This window comes from Filicampus tigris, chromosome 16 (assembly GCF_054856515.1).
Source record: "Filicampus tigris isolate MCC_2025a chromosome 16, RoL_Ftig_1.0, whole genome shotgun sequence".
Taxonomy (NCBI): Eukaryota; Metazoa; Chordata; class Actinopteri; order Syngnathiformes; family Syngnathidae; genus Filicampus; species Filicampus tigris.
In genome coordinates, this window is record NC_141232.1 from 16,066,738 (window position 1) to 16,085,722 (window position 18,985).

Here is an 18,985-nt window from a genome sequence, read left to right on the forward strand (position 1 = left end):
AGCACGAAAACAGTGAATAGGTGAGTTTTTCAGCGAATGGTGGTGGGAGTATAAAATCCGCAAATCTGCAGTTTCCATCCTTCCATTTTCTATTGCTCTTGTCCTCTCATTAGGGTCACGGGTGAGCTGAAGCCAATGCGAGTTGATTTTGGGAGAGAGCTGGGGTAAACTTTTCACAGGGCACATACTGCAATGACAACCATTTACAGTCAGATTTAAACACCTCAAAGACAATTTGGAGTCTACAGTTAACCTAACATGTATCTTTTTGGAATGAGGGAAACCGGAGAAAACCCGTGGAGCACATGCAAACTCCATATAGGAAGTCTGGATTCGAACCCAGAACCTCAGAACGGTGCGGCAGATGTGTTGCATACAATTATTGCACAATTGTCTTATATACAAAGGTGTTATAATGGTCAATTTTATGTAACCATCTTCTTCATCTTTGGACAATGTGTTGATGTCACCAATGTATTCCGCTGGCTAGGTCAAAGGTCAAGTTTCCTTTCACAATGACTCAAAACAGGGAGAAGGTTGATAATCAGGGTGTAATCACACAGCAAGGTCTAAAGTCAGTCTAAAGTTCATGGCTCAGAAACACCAGTAGACACAACAGATTTCATTCTGACAGGAACAGCAGGACAAGAGAGAGGCTTTTTAGCTTTTTGTATTTTTTTCCAGGTCATTGAAAGCAGCAGAGCAGGAGGTAGCACTCTGCTCCGTGGGCAAAATGGACATCCTTGAGACAGATGCCTATGACAGACGGCAGAAAAGAAACACGGTATTTAATTTTCCAAGGTTTTTATTCTTAATATCATCCCTGAGTTGTTCCTATTTTTCATAAGCACTGTCTGTTTCCCTCTTTCAGTCCTGTGCTCTGCTCCTCTCTCTCACGCCTTTCTTTTTGGCCTCTGCCGTGTACTTCTACCTGTGGACTCCAGACTCCCCAGCGTCCATCATGCTGGCGGCTGTCAAATCGGCACCGGTGCTCCTGCTGGCTGCGGCAGTGCTGAGCTGGAATGGAGGTCAGAGTGTACTGGGTGTGGCGGGAGGACTTGTCCTCTCAGCTGTGGGCGACTGCTGCTTGGTGTGGCCTGAGCTTTTCCTCCACGGTAAGAGACACATCGGGCAATTTCACCTTTTATTTACCTACTGTATAAACTGTACTACTCTTTGTCATGTTTTTTTAGGAATGGCTGCATTTGCTGTGGCTCATCTTTTCTACTCGTTCACCTTCCTCTCGTCTCGTTATGAGGCGTATTCCTCTTCCTCATGGACTGGCCTGCTATATGTAATCCTGCTTGTGATTGCGGGAGGTTTTTACACATACTTGTTTCCATTTTTGCAGAAGGACCCAAAGTCAGACCTCGTAACTCCCGCTGTGGGGGCCTACATTGTCTTAATCACACTGATGGGGATATTAGCCATCCGAACCTGTCGCGCTTTTACACTCTTTGGAAGTTTGTGCTTCATGGTGTCTGACCTTGCGCTGGCCATGCAACAGTTTAAGGTGACAGCGCCTGTGCAACACGGGAACACTGTTGTCATGGTGACATATTATTTAGCACAGCTACTAATTAGTGTTGGGGATATGAGGGCAGTGGAAAACAAAAACGACTTTGCAAAATGGAAGCGGTCCTAGCCAGTATTCCTTTTGTTTTAAACATCCAAAGTAACATAGCTGCAGGATGAGAATAACATTGAAATGTATAAATATGTTTGTATTATATGTATTATTATAAAATGATGAATGACAAATTGTTTTGGAATACCTTTATTGACACATTTTAATATAAATGTGACACTATGTAACATCCATATTTAAGTGAAAGTTGTCCATGTGAACTGGTTGCTATATGTATAAAAATACTCTTTGTTGTTTTGAAATGAATACAGTTTAAAGAAGATGGTTGACATCTATATACAGTATCTGGGAGTCTTGTTTTAAGAGAAAAGTGTAATCCTCAAAGAATTACACAGGTACTGATTTATATTATTGACTATTTGAAACGTACTACTTTGCAATGTATGACCCAACTCTTGAAGTTTATAACATGTTGGATGACATGCAGTGATTGTTAAAACAGACAAAGGTACCGGTATTCTTGTTAACATTATGAATCCTCATGATGAATGTCCGTTAGCATATTCAAATTTGATGACAAAACACATTTGAGGTCAGCGGTCCATCCCATGATCGTCTGGCTGGTGTCCACAAAAACAAGCCATCCTTAAGCGCTCACAGAATTCCAGTTCTTCCTGTTGCAAGAGGAAAAAACTAAGAATTGCTCCCGTGCCAGCACAGCCAAGTGATAGATTAAAAATGACACCACTGGTCAATAGAGGGCGCTAGGGCGCCACCCCATTACTTTCCTTGCAGACCTGTGTTCTGAAATTCCTTCCTACCCATGGAGACCTCCTACCAATGCCAAGTGCGCATGCGCACAACGCCAATAAGTGTTTTTGTGTGAACTGTGGAACCCATATGTCCTAGCTGTCGTACATTTGATTAAAAGCGGCGAGTACTTACTATTTTCATTTTTATTGAGTCTTATTTTACTTTTTCATTGCCTGAAAAATACTTTTGGCATGTGATTTCCATCATATCTTATAAGCATCGTAGTTTTTTTTGCATAGTGACCACATTCATCACGCAGTGTATGCATACTGCACTCAATTGTCAGGACGTGCTACCTGCTTTCACCTCTGTTTAAGTATTAAGGATTTTTTTTTAAGTTCTACCTACCAGTCTGCATCTAAAAACAAGATGAAAGCACACGGTAGTATTTTGGCTGTCAAATTAGCCTTCGGTAGGAAGTTTCGACGGGGTAGGACAATTTGGCAGAACACCGGTTCTCGTTCCAGATTGACAATTCCCTTCAAATCCACTAATGAATTATAGATCTGCTATTGAATTGTAGATATCAGTATCTCTAATTTGAGACATTTATAATTTCAATTTAGCGTTTACTATTTCACTAGTCTTAATTTCACTTAGATATTTACAATTTCATTTCACCTAGGTTAAAACTTGATTTAAGATATCAGAAAGGGGACATGAAATATCTTGAGTTGAAGTGAATTCAAGATATATTGAAATGTTTTGTTTTCTCCATTTTACATTCCCTGGCTAACTACCAAAATCTTTATTCCTACAGCCATCACACTTTTTAATGTGCAGTATATAGGAATATAAAGGTCGACACCAAAATTGTGTTTAAACATGTTCTTGTTTTTTTTACATAATCACTAGGGGGTGTGCATCTCCCCACAAAGGATGACTCGATACGGTTTTCCATGTGTTAGGTGCGAAACGATTCAAGGACGGTTCAATTTGAAAGTGGAACGGTTTGTTCGGTTTGACTCAGTGAGATTACGATTCGATATAGTATGGCTCAGTTCAATAGTGTATGATTGCATTCGATTCGATACATATCTCAATACAGTCAAAGTGGAAAGATTCGATTTGGTTCAATGCACTCATACCTTTTAAATCAAACGGTTTCTCGGTTCAGTTTGTTGTTACACCCCTAACTATCACTATTGTCTGTTTGTATTGTTTTTATTGATGAAAGGTAGCACTTTATTCTCATTTTTCAATCAAGCGCACCATCACAAAGTCCCAAACCATTCTGAATTGTCTAAATTGTTCTTGCCTTGTGTTTTATCACCAATGTTCTTCATGCTGTGCCTTTCTGTAAATGAAATAGCTCATTTGGGGCAAAGGTGAGGTCGAATGGAAATTACTGTGCTCTACTGAGTACCATTCTAGTTGAAATTTGAAGCACTTAGGTGACATACCTGACTTTCTTCTTTCCCTTGGAGCTCTCTGGCTCGCAATCGCAGTAACTCCTCTAGACCGAGAGATGGATTCCTACAATCTTTGAGCCCCTTCACGCAGTCTTCCACCAGGCTGGACAGACACAAGAAGCAAGGCAATGCAGCAAACCACGTTTTGTACCATCTTTCTTGTTCAGAGTCTTGGCTCATTCTAGCTGACGTGGGCTCCACGGTCACTGACCCAATCATCAGCTGCTATATGCTGAAGAAGATTGACATTGTCTTACCAACAAAGGGCGCCAAGGACATGTTCATGAAAAGGTGAGTGTGGAGTGCGCAGCACCGAGACCAGCTGCTGCACCATCCCCATGGAGACCACGGTGTCTGCAGGAAGAATGAATGACACAATGAGGTCTGTTACCCATCTCAAAAGTGGTGGGAAGTACCAAAGTGCAAATATGGTATTCCCCTGCCGGAGGTAACTGAATCAAATCATTAAAAACGACTCATCTTTTGTACCTTTCTGTTCAGGATGTGACGTCAGCAGGTTACGCAGAAGGAACGCCGACTTGGTCTGGAGCTTCTCGTGTTCTGACTGCATGCCCCTCATCAGCACAGAAAAGCCATCCTGGGACAGAAAGGCCTCCAGTCCCGCGTCTTGCTCTCGAACCAGACCTGCAGTTACAACAAGAGGCGAATAACACTAACATAATCGATTTGAAACAGAGCATTTGATAGGGCTGGATCGATAATTCGATATGAACATGTATCGCGATCGACACTTGATCCATATCAATACAAAATGCCTTCGATAAAACGTTCCATGGAAAAAAATGAGAAAACAAACCCGATCGCGGCGTGATGTGGGCAGCACGCATCTGCCTCCAAACACGAATAAGTTAAACCAACAAAGAAGAAGCCGTAAAACCAACAAAGAAGCAGCTAACCCAACGGAGCATGCGTGCTGTCCCGTCAACCATACTTACGTCGAGTGGCGTAACTTAGTTCAAATAAATGACCAGTCGACTCAGTAAAACTCTTGCAATAAAATGACATTATGCGTGATTAAGTTCCCTGTCTTTGACATTCCAGCACCAGTTAGCAATATCTGCTAACGCACTCGAGTTAAAGTCAAGCAAGTAATTGTGACAAATGATTGTCACAGTAAGTCTGGTTCATTGTTACCATGAACTGTGGTAATAATGCGTCCGCGAAAAAGATAAAGTAGTCCTAAGTCTGTTGGTCAACGATAATGTTTGCATTGCAAGAGAGTATTAGTTCACTTACATTGTATGAACATTGAATGAAGGCTAATGGGTGTAAGCTTTTTTTTTAATAGGTTTAAAACAAAATCAATAATTATCAATATTGACTGATATGAAATACTTAAGATTGTGACAGTTTTTCAGACATTTCGCTCAGCCCTACTAAAGCACATTATGTATAAAACAGTTTATTTAATCTTCATAGTCACCAGTTTATTTCACTCTTTCAGAGTTATTACTTAGACCTCTTAAACTCATTCACTGCCAGACATTTTCAGACCATCTTTTAGCCAAACGTTTGAAACAATTAAAAAATATATATAAATAAAATTCCTGGGATTGAATGGCTGGACTGTGAAAAGACAAATAAATACATCAATGGCAGTGAATGTGTTAAAGGTTGAGGATTATGTTCAAATAAAATAACCTAAATTGATTTTTCTCCGGCCATTATTTTCAATAGGCAAAAAAAGCTATATCGATATCGGCCAATATGAAACACTTATATCGTGATATACTTTTCAGTCATATCACCCAGCCCTAGCATTGAAGTCACTATGACATACTGTACTCACATGAGACTGCATAAAGAGCCTTGACTCTGACTGTTGGGTGGGGGTCTGAGTCTGCCAGCTGTAGGAGCTTTGGCAAAACGCTTATCTGTAGCAAGTGATCCTGCACTTGTGGCATGTTCTGGGCACAGGTAGCAATCAGCTGAGCAGCGCTCCACCTCAACCTACTTTGAGCATGACACAAATATTTGGAAACACACACATCCAGGCCTCCCAGCACCATCAGGTCTGTAAGAGGTGGGGCGACACAATTAGGTTACTGTCTATTGTATATTACTCTCACGCAATTAATTCATATCAAATGCAATAATACTGACCTCGGGCATTGTCGAGGTTCTCACACAAATCTGACAGCAACTCAAAGGCTACTTCTCGCTCATCTTCATCTTCGTCATACCTATCCCCCTCGCCGTTTGCCTCCTCCTTGTTTAAGACAGCCAAGCACTGCTTCATCTGCTCCACCTCATCCATCTGTCCTTTGCAGACATCTGCCAGAGCCTCCCTCAGCCATGCACTCCTCTGAAAGACCGGATACAGGTAAAAAATAAGACTATCAGACTGTATTTCAAGATTTTACTGGTTAATAAAGGCATAACATGTTTTTCGTTTGGTTTTTTTATAGAGTTTCTCTTTTTGCTGGTTTTTCACCCACAGCTGGTGGGTCTGAAATATATCCACGCGACAAGCTGGGTGGGGTTAATTGGATACTGTGGTGACCGACCAGCAAGGAGTATATTTCTTAGTTCAAGGGATGATAGAGATCAAAGAGTTGAAGGGTAGCAGCTTGTTGCTTGGATTCAATGTGCAGGGTGTGTGTAACGTGTTGTCAAATTGTGTTCTAAAATCCACTTTCATGTGACTAACCTCCTGTGAAATGGGTTCTACAGAGGCATGCCCCTCTGCACCGGAGCCAGCATCGATTGCCAACTGCAGGACCCCTTGGAGATTCTGGGGATATCTTCGATTTTGTCTATCTTCCGTCATGTTGCTTAAAAGGGAAAAAGATACATCACATATAAGTCAAACTGAACACGACCTAAGTACATACACATACTTCATTACAATGTCATTCTAGCCCACATTTGCCAATGTTTAAAACAGCAAAGCTCATAACCATTTCGCAATCGATCAGTGATTCTCAACAGTTTCCTTACTGCTGCAACCCACTTTCATACAATACAATTAATACAATACAACTTTATTTGTATAGCGCATTTCATAACAGCTACAGCTGTAACAAAGCATGAACACTTTACATGAACACAATCGCAGCCCGGTGGGGTGCAGGAGCTCAGCCGGGGCAAGGCCATTTAAAGACTTGTAAACAAACAGAAACATCTTAAAATGAACCCTAAAATGTACCGGGATCCAGAATTGAGGTTATATGCTCCCTCTTCCGAGCTCCAGTTAGGAGGCGAATAGCAGCATTTTGGACCAACTGGAGACACTTCAGGGAGGACTGGCCGACTCCAAGGACATTACAGTAATCTAGCCGAGATGTAACAAAGGCATTGATTACTGTTTCTAAGTGCTGTTGAGAGAGGAGGGCCTTTATTTTGGGCAGCTGTCAAAGATGAAAGAAGCTGGACCTAACAACAACGCTGATTTGCTGGTCCAATCTTAGATCACTGTCCAATTTAACACCCAAGTTCGAGACTGTTGGCTTTAGATATGAAGTCAGATATGCAGAAGAGCCACTGAGACTGAACACCAAAACTTGCCTTTTCTTTCCGTTGAAATTTAAGAAATTCTGTGACATCCAGGCTTTGATGTCCTCTAGACAGGACAAAAGTGGTCTTATGGAGAAAGAGTCTTTTTTGTTCAGAGGGACATAGATTTGACAGTCATCCGCATAGCAGTGGAAGGAAATATCACGCCTTCGAAGGATGGAACCCAGGGGCATCGATCCAATGAGAACAGCAAGGGCCCCAAAATAGAACCATGTGGAACACCATATGACAGAGGGGCAGAGCGGGATACAGAGCAACCTAGGCTAACAGAAGAAGTCCTGGCAGCAAAATAGGACCTAAACACTCTAGAGCGCTTCCACTAATGCCCACTTGGTACTGCAGACAAGCCAGCAGAATACTGTGGTTCACTGTATTTATCACTGCAGTTAAATCCACCAAAACAAGACATACATAGTCTCCAGTGTCATTTGCCGAGAGGATATCGTTAGAAACATGTAATAGGGCTGACTCTGTGCTATGCATCATCTATACAACATATTCCTATAAAAGGACCCTTTGGGGTTGACTTCCTCATTAAGAATAATTGATTAAAAATAGACAATAATAATTCATTTGACTGACATAACATGATTTTTTACTTACACTAACGCACTAGTAAAGTCATAATTACAGTGTATCATATTTTTGTATGAAAACAATTTTTGGACATGGACACTAAACAATCAAATGAAAAGCAGTAAACGGCGACAACTGATCGTGCCTTCTACCTCTAGACGACATATTCTTAATACAATGCGAAAACTAGTTCATCGTCGTCAGTAGTGGTACCATTGTAAACCGTGGACCCTCGGCTCTTTTCACTGCTTTGTCTGCAACCCACCCGTAGGCCACCAGTTAATCACTAAAGAAATACTGCACATCAAGAGATATTCGTGTTAGGTTAGGTACATGGCAACAACAGCCTTCAGTTCATAGCTCTGCATAGGTTACATAAAAATGTTTAAATCCATCTTACCTTCAAAGGCTCAAGCATAAAATGATATTGAACAACTGTGACCACTAACCCTTTTTAATGACACTGAAGGTTTACGCCTCTTGAAACGCGAAGGCACATGTAAGTGCTAGAACGTTCTTGCTAAAGCAAGCGCATGAGTGGCAAGTGAGTCGCCATGTTTTACCGTAATGGTAAAGTAAAAGCCGCCAACGTCATTGGGAACGATAGCTGCCTTTCCAGTCTGCCTATAGTCGAGTAAAGTTTCATATTTGTTTGTATTGTAAAACCCACCATAATAAAGACGGATATAACTGTTATATTTAATACATATTTAAGAAAACGTTGGACTGTCCATTAGCGGAGTTAAGGTAAATTAATGACGTAGTATTGTGAAACGGTCAGAGAGTATTAGTGTAAGCGAGAGTGTTCATAATCTGCAACGTAATTCAACGTTTGTTATTGTTCGTTGTTATTTTATAAACACATAATGTTTGTTGTTGAATGATTAAACAGTATATAGATTTAATTTGGGCGGATTAAATTACCATTCTAGATATAGGAAGCAGGCGTGAAAAAAAGTAGACAGTATTCCAGTAAATGCGTTGCACATGAATTTAGCCTCTTGGCGAACTGTTCGTCTTTGAATTTCTGACTGTTCAAGATGGCAGCGCTTTTAGGACTGCGTGCTTGTGTCTCCGGTAAAATGTTTAATGTTCTATTTCTTCAGTCGCGTAATGCTGTATTTGTGTTTCAGATTGTTATTTTGCAGCGCTCCGTGTAGTTGTGAACATACTCTTGTGTGTGATTGCAACATTAAACAAAAGGGGATGATGCTGTCTGTGCTCATAGCAGAGCAAGGTCACGTTACCGGTGATCGTAAGCTAACCATACAGCTGAATAGATTATAGAATGAAAAAGTGATCAATTATTATTCCCTTAAAATGTACATTATTTTTAAAGTTCGGTCAGGCAATAGTCCGAAATGTACTATGACGGCCTGGAGTCATGTTTTCAATAAACTTCCCGTTTCAGTGTGTTTGGCAAGATATATATATTTTTTTCTTCTAGACCTGCCCTAGCGTTTCTATGTGATGATGCTTTCTGCTCAGACTGTGATTTTTGCCCATGCACTGATTGATACTAAGTTGCATTCTGTAGTACTGACCTATCTAGTTCATGTGATTTCATCTTATGCTGTGCTCGAATTTTGCTCTTCTTGTCTTCAGCTCTTCATCTGACCTCACCAAGCCTGGTGCAGAGCTCCTTTAAGATAGTGAGTGTGCACAAAACTATTATTTATAATGTACATAAGAGACAGAATATCATTATTACGAAAAGTATAAATCTATATATATCTTTTAATCTTTTCTATTATAGTGTGCTGTACCCCTGAGTCGGCGGACCTTCGCTGCAGAGGCTAAGAAGACCTATAGCAGAGACAAGCCCCATGTCAACGTAGGGACCATTGGACACGTTGATCATGGCAAAACCACCCTAACTGCAGCTATCACAAAGGGTAAGGGTGTATTAGCGCAATGCCTTTTGTGGGACACTGGAACAGTGGTGGCGGGAAAAAGCAAATCAATATTTCTGATAGGGAATCATGGAAATAAAGACGTAACCCTTCGATCAGTGGCTAATGGCTATATATAACTGTTCAGACAATGTAGAAATCAGTACAGGCCACTGTATAATGTAACAGAGTGAAAATAAAATAAACACTCAATCGGCAATTTGTTATTTTATTGTATTCCTGTCAGTGTTGATTGTCGATTTAGGCAAGGCAGTTTTATTTACATAGCACATTTCATGCTCAAGGCAACTCAATGTGCTTCACACAACGAAAAGCACAACACCTAAACGCATTTACCAGAGCTGGGCATCGGGAAGGTCCCGTCTGCATATTTAGCCGACCCACGTGGTCCCGGTCAGTCCCAGTCAGCCAAACTGCGTTGAGAACGGACTTATCCGGTACCACGTCAGGTGCTGCACTCCTGACACGCAGCCAGACAAAGAAAACATAAAAAATAAAACAATATTGTATACCTTTCGACATGTGCCCCATATTGTTTTTATTTCACAGATCACTGCGCTATGCGTGTGTGTGTTGTTTTTATTTGATATTTTTTCTTTATTTGGCGGAGTGTCTGCTTGTGGGGCGCCTGCGTGTGACAAGTACATTAAGTTCTCCACGCCGATCGGCTGTCGCCGACGAGGGACGACCTGGGACCGCGTGGGTCGGCTAAATATGCAGATGGGAACTTTGTGACGATTAGGCGATGCCTAGCTCGGGCATTTACAAACAAATAGCTAAAGACATTCAAAGGCAAAGCAGAGAGAACAAGAGTAGCTTACTAAGAATCATTAAATAAATGACAACAATTGAACTAATTTACAAGCAAAAGATTTAAAGGCATTGAAAACCCATATTGTACTTGGCAGCCAAGATAAAGATATTTGTACCACACTCTTATTGTCACTGTAAGTCTGTTCTTAACTGGCCATGAGTGTGAATGGGAGTGTGAATGGTTCTTGTTCCCTGTGATTAACTGGAAACCAGTCCAGGGAGTAGTCTGCCTATTGCTGGAAGTCAGTTGGGACAGTCTCCATCCGACCCGCATGTCTCATGAGGACAAGCGCTATAGCAAATGATGGATGATCAGACTTGATATTTGAAGTTAGTATATAAATTGTATCCTTGTTACCACAGTTTTTTGTTTGTTTGTTGTTGTTTTTTAATCTTCAGTACTCTCTGATGCCGGTGGTGCCAACTTTAAAAAGTATGAGGACATTGACAATGCCCCTGAGGAGAAGGCCCGAGGAATCACCATCAACGCCTCTCATGTTGAATATACGACAGCCAACAGACATTATGCTCACACTGACTGCCCTGGTCACGCTGATTATGTCAAGGTAAGCCGTCTAACTGTGAGAACAAGTCCCTTGATGTACAAGTGCCCCAATTTGAAGGTTTTTCAGTTACTTTTTTTTCTCCCTCTGTGTTGCAAAACAAAATTTGAGCTCAGAGCAGTCTTCAGTTATGCTCCTGCTCGAGTGAAGTGAAAAAAAAAATGGAGCACCTAAGGTCTCATGCCCAGATGCTTTCACTGAACTATAACTGGCCAGCCTGGCTCCTGATATCACTTACTAGGCATTCAAGAAATTCAACGCTCAAATGCCACATTACATACACTAACTGCACTTTGTAAAACCAGTTTATTTTTTTACTTTTTGTATTATGGTTTTATCAAAATAGTCGTATTTTCTTTATAAAAAGAACAAAACGGTGATGTTTTTTGCATGGCTAATGACATGTATTTCATTATTTTTTTTAATGTATTGGACTGAGGAGTAAATTGATTAAAGTTTTTATTTTCAGAATATGATCACAGGCACTGCTCAGATGGACGGCTGCATCCTGGTGGTGGCGGCCACTGACGGCCAGATGCCCCAAACGCGGGAGCACCTGCTGCTGGCGAGGCAGATCGGCGTCGAGCACGTGGTGGTGTTCATCAACAAGGCGGACGCGGTGGACGATAAGGAGATGCTGGAGCTGGTGGAGATCGAGATTCGTGAGCTTCTCACTGAATTCGGATATGACGGCGACAACACGCCTGTTGTGATAGGCTCTGCCCTTTGTGCTTTGGAGGTGAGTGAAGGCAGCATGTGGTGCCAGTATTTGATCACACGCAGGACATTTTTGAGTCTTGAATGAATGATTGTGATACTTTATGTCAGGGTCGTGAGCCGGAGCTGGGCATCAGTGCAGTCTTGAAACTGCTAGAGATTGTGGATTCGTATGTTCCGTTGCCCAAAAGAGAACTGGAGAAGCCGTTCCTTCTACCTATTGAAGGAGTTTATTCAATCCCAGGTATGACCAAGCATGAACCAAGGGCTGGATGATTATACGATCATCATTAGTGATTGTGATCAAATTCAGGTTGATCATGGTGATCGGCATATTTACTCGATTAAACATGGCGAAAATGTGACAACAGCCAATCAGAGTCCACCTTTTCCTGCTCCTCTTTCATATGTGTAGTGTGGTGCAGAAAGTATTTTATTTCTGTCTGTCTCAGGTTTTATTTTGTTTAATTTGTAAAACGCATAGGGCACTGTACCCTTTTTTTCCGGTCCGTTCTCCGTCCGCGACGTGGGTACCCTTCCATCCTCGTCCCTCCGTCCTTATTCATAAAAATTATCGTCCTGGGTACCCTTCCATCTTCGTCCCTCCGTCCTTAGTCATAAAAATTATCGTCCTCCGACCCCATCCGTCCTCGTCCTCTTAAAGCGCTTCAGTCCTTACATTCTGTCGTTCCGGACACATCACAACACGTCAGCCGGCACTTGACCCGGTTAGGGACAATTAGAAGGACGGATGAAAACCTACCTCCGTCCTTGCTTTGTCCGTCCTTTTTAAAAGAGTTCTTGTCCTCTTTGTGGACGAACGGACAGAACTTTCCAGCCCTGGGACAGAATGCCCATCTCTGGTAAAATGCAATAATATAACATTTGTTTATAATGTCATTAAAAAAAAATCTATTATTTTGTTTATGTTGAGTAATACTTTGAAAATATTTTTCTATAATCTATTTCGTTTTTAAAATTTACAGTGCTTCATATGGTAATAAAATGTTGAAGTATTCTCCAGTTTCTTTAGTTTTCAGATGCTCTAAAACTAACAATTGAAAAACAATCATGATAATAATTGAGATCAGATGATATGAAAAATACATCATAATTTTTTCCCAAGTTGGCCACCCCTACATGAGCCCAATTTCAAACTGTCAAGCTTTCATCCATTTATGTGTATTATGTTGTGTCATTTATTTTATGTTCAGTAGTTCTCAATATTTTTTGGGAGCCTCCTTCCACATTCAATAAACATGCATGTTAAGTTAATTGAAGATTGAAGACATAAATTGTCTGCTGCTGTGAATGTGAGAATGAATGGATGTTTGTCTATATGTGTGCTGCAATTTTGTGGTGACCAGTTCAGGGTGTTCAAATACATCCCAAGTCAGCCGGGGTAGGCTCCAGGTCACCTGCAACCCTAATGAGGACAAGCAACATAGAAAACAGATGGAAGGAAACATATTTTACAAATGAAAATGAAATATACATTAGTCTGCAATTAATATTAATTTAATACACCTGCACAGTCTAATGAATACAACAGATATTGAAAGTCTGCTTTTACAAAAAAGATCAGTACTCCGTTTAGATTGATGCTGTCAGACATGTATTTATTAATATGATTTTTAATGTTTGTGATATTTTACAGTGCTGTAGAGCTGCAATGCAAGACACTAAAATGAAACAACAAGAATAAATACAGTTGAATTAATGTCTGACAACGTCCTTGAAAAGTGCGCGTTATCGTTAAGATAAAACATTTGATGAAATGATTTTATTACAAGTGGTTTTACTGTATGTACATTATATACAGAACATTGTGTATATATACTGAACTTGTTTTTTATAATGGAGTATGTACTCTATGAATATTATCTTATGTGACTTAAAGCTTTATTTTGTGCAATGTTATCTGTTTCAAATGTATTGAATCTATCGCGTTTGTGTCTGCGTTCAGGCAGGGGGACAGTAGTGACCGGCACAATGGAGAGGGGCATCATCAAGAAAGGGGACGACTGTGAGTTTGTGGGTCACAATCGCAGCTTCAAATCTGTGGTTACAGGTGAGTGTAAGAAACAAAATAGAAAGACATTCAAGATCTTAGTGGAGACTAGCGTATACGATGGGATTTCCTATGTGGGAAGATGAATAAGGCTGCATTACACTGCAGAGTGAAGCTCATCAGTCGCTATCCATTTAATACAAGAGCAAAAGAAAAATGATCAAGATAATAATCATACATTTGAGTTTAACTGTGCTGTCCTTGTTGCTGGACTCAGGTATCGAGATGTTCCATAAGTCTCTGGATCGGGCCGAGGCTGGAGACAACTTGGGTTCTCTGGTCCGAGGCCTGAAGCGGGAGGATGTAAAGAGAGGGATGGTCATGTGCAAACCTGGATCCATCAAGCCGCACCAGAAAGTCAAGGCTCAGGTTTGAATGATAAAGTACACATCGCAATATGTCCAGAATTTTTGCCCATCCCAGCTATTCAGTGACCTACAGTAGCTGCTACTTTGGGACACTCTTCTGTTTCACCAGAAGGGGGAGCCCTCACATAGTCAGTTTTTATTCTCTGGTCTGAGTCACACGTGCTTTGTGTGTTGCAGGTGTACATTCTGAGTAAAGACGAGGGAGGACGACACAAGCCCTTTGTCAGCAACTTCATGCCTGTCATGTTCTCCCTAACATGGGACATGGCCTGCAAGGTCACACTGCCCTCCGACAAGGTGTGTGCGCTTGTTGTGTCGACTGATTTACCACGAAAGGGCAATACTGTACTGTTGATCTTGAGCCATTTTAGTAGTACTCACTGTGGCATTGGGTAACTTGTGTGGCGTCCATTCATGTTAGCAGGTGTCTTGAATAGTTGGAAAACAATGCAGCTCGATATGAACTTTCAAAATGTACAATTAATACAAGCTCTCACTGTTACTAATGGAGTGGACTTAACTGTGACAATCAAATACTGTGTATGAGGTAAAATGACTAAATAGTCAGCGATGCTCTTTCTCTTCTCAAAAAGAACATTTCTTTACTGATCACCAGTTCTACATTACGCATTTACTACTTACATACTTTTTTTTGGGGGGTCGTGGAGCGGAATGGGGCGGGGCCAACAATGTTAATGAATATGGCCGGAGGGTCGCGGCCGGAAGGGTACCCAAGTCAAGGGTGGAGGGTCGCGGCTGGACCGGCAAAAAATGGTCAAGTGCCCAGCTCTGTTACTGCTGTGACACCTGGATTTTCCCTCTGGGAATAAATAAAAGATATCATATCTTAAAGTGACGGTGGGGCCGGGATGGCCATGTTTTCACTAACAAGTGCATTTTATATATTTTTTGATCAGGAAAATGAAAAGAGTTGTCATTTTCTATTTTATCAATAAATTTGGGAGAAATTAGGAAATAAGTGACTCTATGAATAACGGCCCTTGTTAATGAGGAGAATGGCCGCGCCCCCTACCATTCTATCCTTGTTCGGTCGGAGTCACTGGAGGAACCGATTCCAAACTCTCCATTGGAAATCATTGTACTTTCATTGCTTATAGTTATAATGTCCAAAAACGGCAATCAATTGTCACCAAAATTTATGTGGACATCCTTACTAATGACCACTTCAACATATCAAAAGGATTAACCTCTCCGTGGCTGATTTATATGAGAATGAGAAAATGTGGAAGTGAGCAGAGATACATAGATTTATGCTGGGACGAGCGCACACTGCTTCTTTGCTTTAAAAAAAAACAAAAACACAACACTGCTTCTTTGCTGATTACGGTTAGGACGAGCGAGGCATTTAACACCAGTCAGGATATTTACAGAGACTCAAGTGGAAATGAGTAGACGTGCTCATTTATTTGGATGAGGCGTGGCCCCATTTTCTCCACCGACAACACACCGTCCAATTTGGAACGTAAACAGCCGAAAAGGTACGTTCCAATGCGGCCACACTCGGTTGTGGAGTCGGCCTCGCTGGAACTTTTTGTTCGCTGAACATTGACGCTTGTTTCAATGAGGGCTTACCACCAGAACGCCCAGAAGGCGGTCATTTGACTACTTATGCTTTACATTTGACGATGTCACCCCGCCATATCACCTGCTATTTTGGCAAGGAATGGCCAATTTACAAATTAAAGTCATCTACTTGTAGCCAGCAGAGTTGTTTGTCAAATATCACCCAGATTTGTCGTTCAATAGTTGTTGTAAAAACCTCTGGGCGTTCTATTAACTCAGTCTCTGGCGGCTCTCTGTCTGACAACGCCCGCGACTTGAAGATCGACGCAGGCTGGACGCAGATTAAGGAGCTAATGTTGTTGTGCTAACACCTTTTGTTTTAACGACCTGAAGCTAGTTGTTGCTATTAGCCGTCCCATTATCCTACCTTTAGCCGGGGAGGGAAAAGGGGGGTGTACAACTCCAATCTGCCTGCTGCTGCTGCAAGCCGCCATCTCTCTCCTGAGAGTTGACACGAGTTTGGCGTCGCTAAATGTCCGAAGTATAACCAGTCGGGTTCGTGTGCGCATTCATGCTCTTGTCCGCTTCAGCTTGTGAAAGTGGAGGAGCAATCGCCACGGTATTTTTGATTTTGTGGAGGTGGTCATGATGAGATCACGTTTTATGTCAATAAATCCAAACTATTGTGCAGAACACTTTTATACTTTCACAGGTTGAAGTGGACAAGAGTGCATTTTGGTGGCGATCGGTCACCGTTTTAGACAACAGAATTGACAAAGCGAGCAATATTACTCGCTTGGCTCCCTCCTATGACGTAGACAGCTGAGACCGAAAATATAACAAGCCACGCCCCAAAAAGGGGCGGGGCAATTTGTCGTAAACCTAATCACAAAAAAAGCCCTTAAATCACTACAGAGTCTTTTGAGGTGGGTATTTTAGTACTAATGTCATTTTTACATGCAAACCTATTATATAAGTGCCAATGTTAAGCTCACCCAAGTGTCGCTTTAATAATTGTAAATACTGAGTGAGTAAAATGAATAACTTTTTGTCATGTTGCTGGATGGCTGGTTTGACTGATTCTTTGTAACATTGTAGGCGGGCGTGAAAAGTTGAATTTGGCAATTGCCCTAAATTATTTTGCAGTTAATAATATAATCTTTACTGTAAGTAAATGGTTAGCTAGTTTGCCTATTCTTCCGGCAATTAAAGTGGAAGTCAACCCAAACATATTTTTTTCCAGAATATATTCTATGCAGGCCCACTAGTCTAAACACAGTATTCTAATTAATACTGCGTTTGTGGAATATGAGAAATCCACCCGTTTTTTTGCTAGCTCAATTGGTTCAACACCTGTCACCTGAAGATGACATCGAAGTTGCCCAGGGCTCAGATAACGACCGATCATGGCTCAGCTTCATAAAACAGGTGAGCTGTGATTGGTCATCTGAGTCAGTCATATGTTTGGGTTGAGTTCCTCTTTGAGTTGGAGAAATAAAGTTAAACATGCTGTCATTATATTAATGGTAAATGTGAAATTTTTTTAACAGTATTCAAACAAATTCTGTTTTATTCAGTCCACAGTTTGAAAAAAAATGACATTATACACTACACAAGATCTCAATTTGCTAGTTCTAATGAACATGCCATCTGATCTTGTCGCTTTCAAGGAAATGGTGATGCCGGGGGAGGACACCTCCTTGACCCTCACGCTCCGACAACCAATGGTCCTGGAGAAAGGGCAGAGGTTCACTCTCAGAGATGGCAACAAAACCATCGGCACTGGCCTGGTGACAGACATCCTGATAGCGACAGATGAAGATCAGTGGGTCTCCTAAGAAAGTGTATGGGGAACTGGGGGGTGGGGGGTATAGGACTGATCTAAGGGCGGGTGGTTGTCTGTATGAAATGCTGTAATGCTACAAAATTGCAACTGCACAGGATACATTACACATAGCATCATCCACTATGTTGCAATATTCCATTCAACCCAAATATTTGTAAAGTTACGCAACCAGACTGCTTCATGTCATTTATGTAATAAAATGTATTTAATACCAACTTCAGTTTTTATGAGTTGTTTTCTCCCACCTATGGGCAAATGCTTAAATGACAGTAAATTAACACACGAGGTCAGCATAGAGGCTGGAAATGTTAATCTTTGTTTTTATTTCCACAGTTTTAAATTGATTTATTATCAGCCAGCAGAGTTTTAAAAATCAGTGTATTTAAACAGTTTAAATTTGAATGTCATTTGCGTAAAAATACAGATTTAGTAGCAAAATGGTAGAACTGAAATGTAAAGTAGACCAGCTGGTTGTTTGGTCACCAGGTTTACAAGACTAAGGTATATGGAAATGAATACAAAATCCAGCGGAAGTAATTGTTGTAAAATTAATTACAATTGTCAAATGAATTGGATGCAAATTTTGACAAAAGCTGAGCTAAAATGCAGGAAGAGAATGAATTGAGAACCACAACATTACAAGCATCACTGGAATTTTTATGTTGAAGAATTGTGGCGCAATTTACCAGGTAACACAAATTCTGATGCATTATATTTCAATGTTTGATCATTTTCTGTTCGGCATAACAATGAAAAAATGGTTAGTGCAAGTTGAGTTTGCTTGTTCTCACTGTGCTGATGGTGGTTTCCTTCCAAATTTTAAAACACGCATGCTAGGTCAATGAAAGACAAAATGGTCCATAACTGAATATGAGTGTGAATGTGGACGATTGGCTGGCGACCCGTCCGAGGTGTACCCCACCTCTCTCGAGTCAGCTGAGCTAGACTTCGGTTACCCGTGACCCCACTGAGGTCAAGCAGCAGAAAAAGAATGGAAAAATAGCGTCATCTTGCGACTCACTGCCCTCCTTGCCATAATGTCATCTCCACAGCACAGCGTATCGTAGCAATCCCCAGATATTATGTGAATATTGTTTGCTACTTAGGAGCTATTAATACAAATGACACCATCTGGTAGAGCGCTCAATGTGTGACTTGACTGACTTTGTGGAAGAAGTCCAAGATTTCTTTCAACTATGTTCTGTGATGGAGTTTGAATGTGTTGACAAATGACAACATTGTTA

At 41.1% G+C, this 18,985-nt stretch overlaps 3 protein-coding genes across 5 annotated transcripts; 2 read left to right on the plus strand and 1 right to left on the minus strand.

The window, feature by feature from the left end:
- The first annotated feature begins 634 nt into the window (after positions 1 to 634).
- Positions 635 to 2,535, plus strand: tmem86b (transmembrane protein 86B). The gene is made up of 3 exons (XM_086056511.1): positions 635 to 784; positions 872 to 1,115; positions 1,194 to 2,535. The coding sequence occupies exons 1-3, from the start codon at positions 734 to 736 to the stop codon at positions 1,643 to 1,645; spliced, it is 747 nt and encodes a 248-aa protein (XP_085912637.1). The 5' UTR covers positions 635 to 733; the 3' UTR covers positions 1,646 to 2,535.
- Positions 1,762 to 8,669, minus strand: hspbp1 (HSPA (heat shock 70kDa) binding protein, cytoplasmic cochaperone 1). 3 transcript variants are annotated; one of them, XM_086056509.1, is made up of 8 exons: positions 8,376 to 8,669; positions 6,485 to 6,608; positions 5,938 to 6,139; positions 5,624 to 5,848; positions 4,303 to 4,458; positions 4,071 to 4,167; positions 3,805 to 3,916; positions 1,762 to 2,262 (listed from the first exon to the last, which is right to left on the minus strand). In XM_086056509.1, the coding sequence occupies exons 2-8, from the start codon at positions 6,602 to 6,604 to the stop codon at positions 2,182 to 2,184; spliced, it is 993 nt and encodes a 330-aa protein (XP_085912635.1). In that variant the 5' UTR covers positions 6,605 to 6,608; positions 8,376 to 8,669; the 3' UTR covers positions 1,762 to 2,181. The 3 variants fall into 3 exon arrangements, with proteins under 3 accessions (XP_085912635.1, XP_085912634.1, XP_085912636.1); XM_086056508.1 differs by having other exon boundaries at positions 8,327 to 8,668; XM_086056510.1 differs by lacking the exon at positions 8,376 to 8,669 and adding an exon at positions 6,983 to 8,081.
- A 235-nt stretch (positions 8,670 to 8,904) lies between these two features.
- Positions 8,905 to 17,956, plus strand: tufm (Tu translation elongation factor, mitochondrial). Its single transcript, XM_086056638.1, has 10 exons — positions 8,905 to 9,003; positions 9,532 to 9,578; positions 9,683 to 9,821; positions 11,052 to 11,218; positions 11,685 to 11,954; positions 12,044 to 12,176; positions 13,899 to 14,003; positions 14,221 to 14,372; positions 14,549 to 14,668; positions 17,566 to 17,956. The coding sequence occupies exons 1-10, from the start codon at positions 8,967 to 8,969 to the stop codon at positions 17,731 to 17,733; spliced, it is 1,338 nt and encodes a 445-aa protein (XP_085912764.1). The 5' UTR covers positions 8,905 to 8,966; the 3' UTR covers positions 17,734 to 17,956.
- Positions 17,957 to 18,985: the final 1,029 nt, after the last annotated feature.

Excerpts from the sequence above, each read along its gene's own strand:
- tmem86b (XM_086056511.1), top strand. The coding sequence starts at position 734 with ATGGACATCCTTGAGACAGATGCCTATGACAGACGGCAGAAAAGAAAC. Across the intron at positions 785-871 it reads GACGGCAGAAAAGAAACACG|TCCTGTGCTCTGCTCCTCTC; the intron begins GTATTTAATTTT and ends TCCCTCTTTCAG. Across the intron at positions 1,116-1,193 it reads GCCTGAGCTTTTCCTCCACG|GAATGGCTGCATTTGCTGTG; the intron begins GTAAGAGACACA and ends ATGTTTTTTTAG.
- hspbp1 (XM_086056509.1), bottom strand. The coding sequence starts at position 6,604 with ATGACGGAAGATAGACAAAATCGAAGATATCCCCAGAATCTCCAAGGG. Across the intron at positions 6,140-6,484 it reads TAGAACCCATTTCACAGGAG|AGGAGTGCATGGCTGAGGGA; the intron begins GTTAGTCACATG and ends CCGGTCTTTCAG. Across the intron at positions 5,849-5,937 it reads GAACCTCGACAATGCCCGAG|ACCTGATGGTGCTGGGAGGC; the intron begins GTCAGTATTATT and ends CACCTCTTACAG.
- tufm (XM_086056638.1), top strand. The coding sequence starts at position 8,967 with ATGGCAGCGCTTTTAGGACTGCGTGCTTGTGTCTCCG. Across the intron at positions 9,004-9,531 it reads ACTGCGTGCTTGTGTCTCCG|CTCTTCATCTGACCTCACCA; the intron begins GTAAAATGTTTA and ends TCTTGTCTTCAG. Across the intron at positions 11,219-11,684 it reads GTCACGCTGATTATGTCAAG|AATATGATCACAGGCACTGC; the intron begins GTAAGCCGTCTA and ends TTTTATTTTCAG.